General features: G+C 37.8%; 1 protein-coding gene across 1 annotated transcript in view; it reads right to left on the bottom strand.

Moving 5' to 3' along the window:
• Positions 1–2,564: 2,564 nt before the first annotated feature.
• The window catches only part of TMF1 (TATA element modulatory factor 1), an 18,879-nt gene continuing 18,144 nt past the window's right edge, over positions 2,565–3,299 (bottom strand). Inside the window, exon 19 of the mRNA XM_009883619.1 lies at positions 2,565–2,584. Coding sequence (XP_009881921.1) covers positions 2,565–2,584 — 20 coding nt within the window. The remainder of the gene's footprint in view (positions 2,585–3,299) is intronic.

The following is a 3,299-nucleotide window of genomic DNA, read 5'->3' as shown; positions in this document are numbered from 1 at the left end:
CCCCCCCGCTGCCGCTTCAGGGACTGCCACACTGGGAAGCGGAGAGGGTAACGAACCCCCCGCTTCGCTCTGAGGCGCCGGTCGGGCTCACGGCACCGCTCCTGCGCTGCCTTTACGGGAGACACCCCCCCCCCGAGCCGGGCAGCCCTTTATACGGGAATAAAGGAAATCGGTCTACATTTCACATTACCTTTAATCCCGTTACTGCAGCGCGTTTATAAATAAACCGGCCTCTGGCACCTAAATACCCACGGCCCCGCAAGATTTTACCTGGCGTTTGTACAGAATTCAAACTATATTTGATATATCCCAACCTCAGCAGTGTTTTCCGTTCATACGCGCCCGCCCACCCCAAAACTATTTTTAAGCCTTTTCTCAAAAGAGAACCAAAGCACGCTCTTAGCACAAAATTTTATTTTACCCTGACCCATGCTTTTTACAGTTTATACACATTTTACAACCAGAAATCAAGGGTTCCCACTTTACCGTGCAATAATCCATTTTGTTTCATATTCAGGATCTTTATAGCCCTTAGTAAAACATACGGACATAAACTGCAACAAACTTGTAGCAGGACAAAAAAAAAAAAAAAGCAAAATTAACAGAGCTAACCCTCTCTCTCATGTATGGATACGCAGGATTTTGGACACTGTTTCCTGCATTGATAAAGGAAAAACGCAACGCCCAGAGAAGCGAGGACCAGCAGGCTCTACGCCTCATCCAAACTCATCACCTTAACGGAGCCCTTTCCGTTACCCGCCACAGGCTACAAATAAGCTCCCTCTGAACTCCGAGCAAGCCTTTAAATAGCATTTCTTCATACTTGCATATGCAGTGAAAATGAGGTATAAATTAGTTGCTTTCGTAAGGAATATTCTAAAATAACAAATTTAAACAGAAGTGGACATTAGTATTCTGCCCTAAGTCCTTTCCTTTTGCATATTACCTTTCTAGGCAATCTCAGTAATAGCAATGAAGTTAAGGTGTCTGAGCAGACATTAATCTTAATGTTTCTTCAAAACAGGCATACAAGTTTTATATCAAAGATGATCAAAACAGAACACGTTAAAGCCTACATTATCTTCCAACAGCCACTTTGTTTCCTAAGGCTTTGATGATTAAGACACAGTAGGCCATCTGAGTCTCATGTGATAGTAAAGAATCCAAAAATAGTCAATAGAAGTATTTACATCTACTTTTGTAAAATTTAAAAATCTAATATTCAGAGAAATGCTTGTATATCTAAAACAGTTAATGCTGACTGCATGTTAAAATTTCCCATTTACCCAAGCTAGTCTGAGATATATTCAAAACGGCACCTGTGTCAGCCCTTAAGGAGTATCCACTCATGCACTGCACAAGAAACATTCCCTTCAAAAGCACTGGCAGCAAAAGGTTCCAAATAAAAGTTCAAAGGATATTTTTTTTTTTTTAGTCCTGCATTTGTCTACCAAGACTGCAAAAAAAAAGTGGCAAAAATCAGCAATTTATTGATTCGCTGCAGTAGATAAGATAAAAGCTTAATAGAATTTCTAATCTTTCACCATCACGAAGTTTCCTTTTCTTAAGAAAAGACTGAACCTCTAATATTTGCACATCATAATTCTAACAGACAGAAAATCAGTTAAGTTCCAACAAGTGCTTCTATATGGAGTGTGTTGGGGTTTTTTTGTGTGGATTTGGGTTTTTTTCTTTTAAACTTAGAGCAACCAACCATGCTTCAATATGAAAACAAAGTGTTAAATTCTGAATTTTTTTTAGAAGAAAAATGGTTTCACCTTGGTTTCCAAAACTAAAACTAAGACAGTAAGAGGTAAGACAAATTATTTTAGTGTTATTGCTCTATGGCTTTATTGAAATCCTCAGAATAACTGCCTGAAACTCAAACTGAACTAGGCTTTTCCATGAGCATACCCTTGCCTGTGTAACTTCAGTGACTAACTGTTCTCCCAATGAGGAATAAATCCCTAACACCCGTAGAAAAGTCATATTACCAAGAGGCTTTTCTCCAGAAACAATTTCTCATCGTTCACATCCTTTGTCTCTCTCAGTCCACTGAATATGCAAGCAGGAAGAGAGTTCTCCAACACACATTACAATGCACACAGATGTGGCAGAAACCTCTTACAATAGAGGCAATGGTATGACAAGCAAAGAATTTCAACTGCTGAGTATTTCACAGGAGTACCTATATCACAGCTACGGTTCTGAGATGTAGCAAAACATTTTCTGTCTGGAATGCAGAGAGGAAGGCGCAAGCTTCTTCCTCCGATTCTCAGCATTCCCAAGAGTCCAATTCAAATGTTTCCTCTGACATTACTGAAAATGCAGCTCAACGTCATGCCACGTGGACACTATTTGACCAATACCTTGCTTAAGGAATGGCATGAGAAATACTTTGCAGCCACTGGAGACTTGCTTGAAAACTATATTAAGTCACAGTACAATTATGGAAAAAAATCTAAGCCTTGCTACTTATATACAAGGAACCGTGAGAGCAGCAGCAATTAATTTAAAAAAAAATAATCATTTTTCTGCATTCTTCTGAACCATTTTAGCTACTGTTAAAACTCATCATCCAACCCTAGAATAAATATTGAATATTTCAGATTTATGGTGTTAAAATTAAACACAGTTAGAATTACAAGCAGAGCTGCTGTCTCTAGACAGCTTCTGAGACAACACAAACAACAGACAATGAAGCTGCAATTTAAAAAGTCTCATCTGAGTCTCACACTCTGCTTTACAGGACTTAGTGTGAAATAGTCAGACTAATCTGATTTATCTAAGAACAGAGAATTATCATCCTAATGTGGTCAGGTATTGCGAGTACAAACATGAGATTTTCCTGTCATAAAAAAATCCACCAATTGCTTCAGACAGCAAGCCACTGCTATTTTGTTATTAAAAATTAACTGATGAGATTTTAGAAAAACTCATATTAAGAACACTTAAGAAAGACTTCTCATGTCATTTTCATAGGTATACAGAGTTTATGAGTCAAGGGCTGCTTTAGTAAAACTCATGCCTTCCAGTGCTGTCTCATGAGGTAACAATCATCGTTTCTGCTACTGTTTACAAGTAAAATGATCCACCGTTTAGCAAAAACTTAAATAAAAGGATGACTGAAAAGAATTTTAAATATTGCACAAATAATTTAACTGCAGACAGTACAAGACACAAAGCATTGATTTTTTTTGTCAACATATGAACTCTATTATATAGTCACATTTTCTATAATACAGGTTTGGGGCTTTTTTTACAAGACATTTAAATTCAGCATTTACATAAACAATTAT

Source organism: Charadrius vociferus, unplaced genomic scaffold (assembly GCF_000708025.1).
Source record: "Charadrius vociferus isolate BGI_N301 unplaced genomic scaffold, ASM70802v2 scaffold324, whole genome shotgun sequence".
NCBI lineage: Eukaryota > Metazoa > Chordata > Aves > Charadriiformes > Charadriidae > Charadrius > Charadrius vociferus.
Note: the sequence above shows the minus strand (reverse complement) of the source record. Positions and strands in the feature narration are given on the sequence as shown.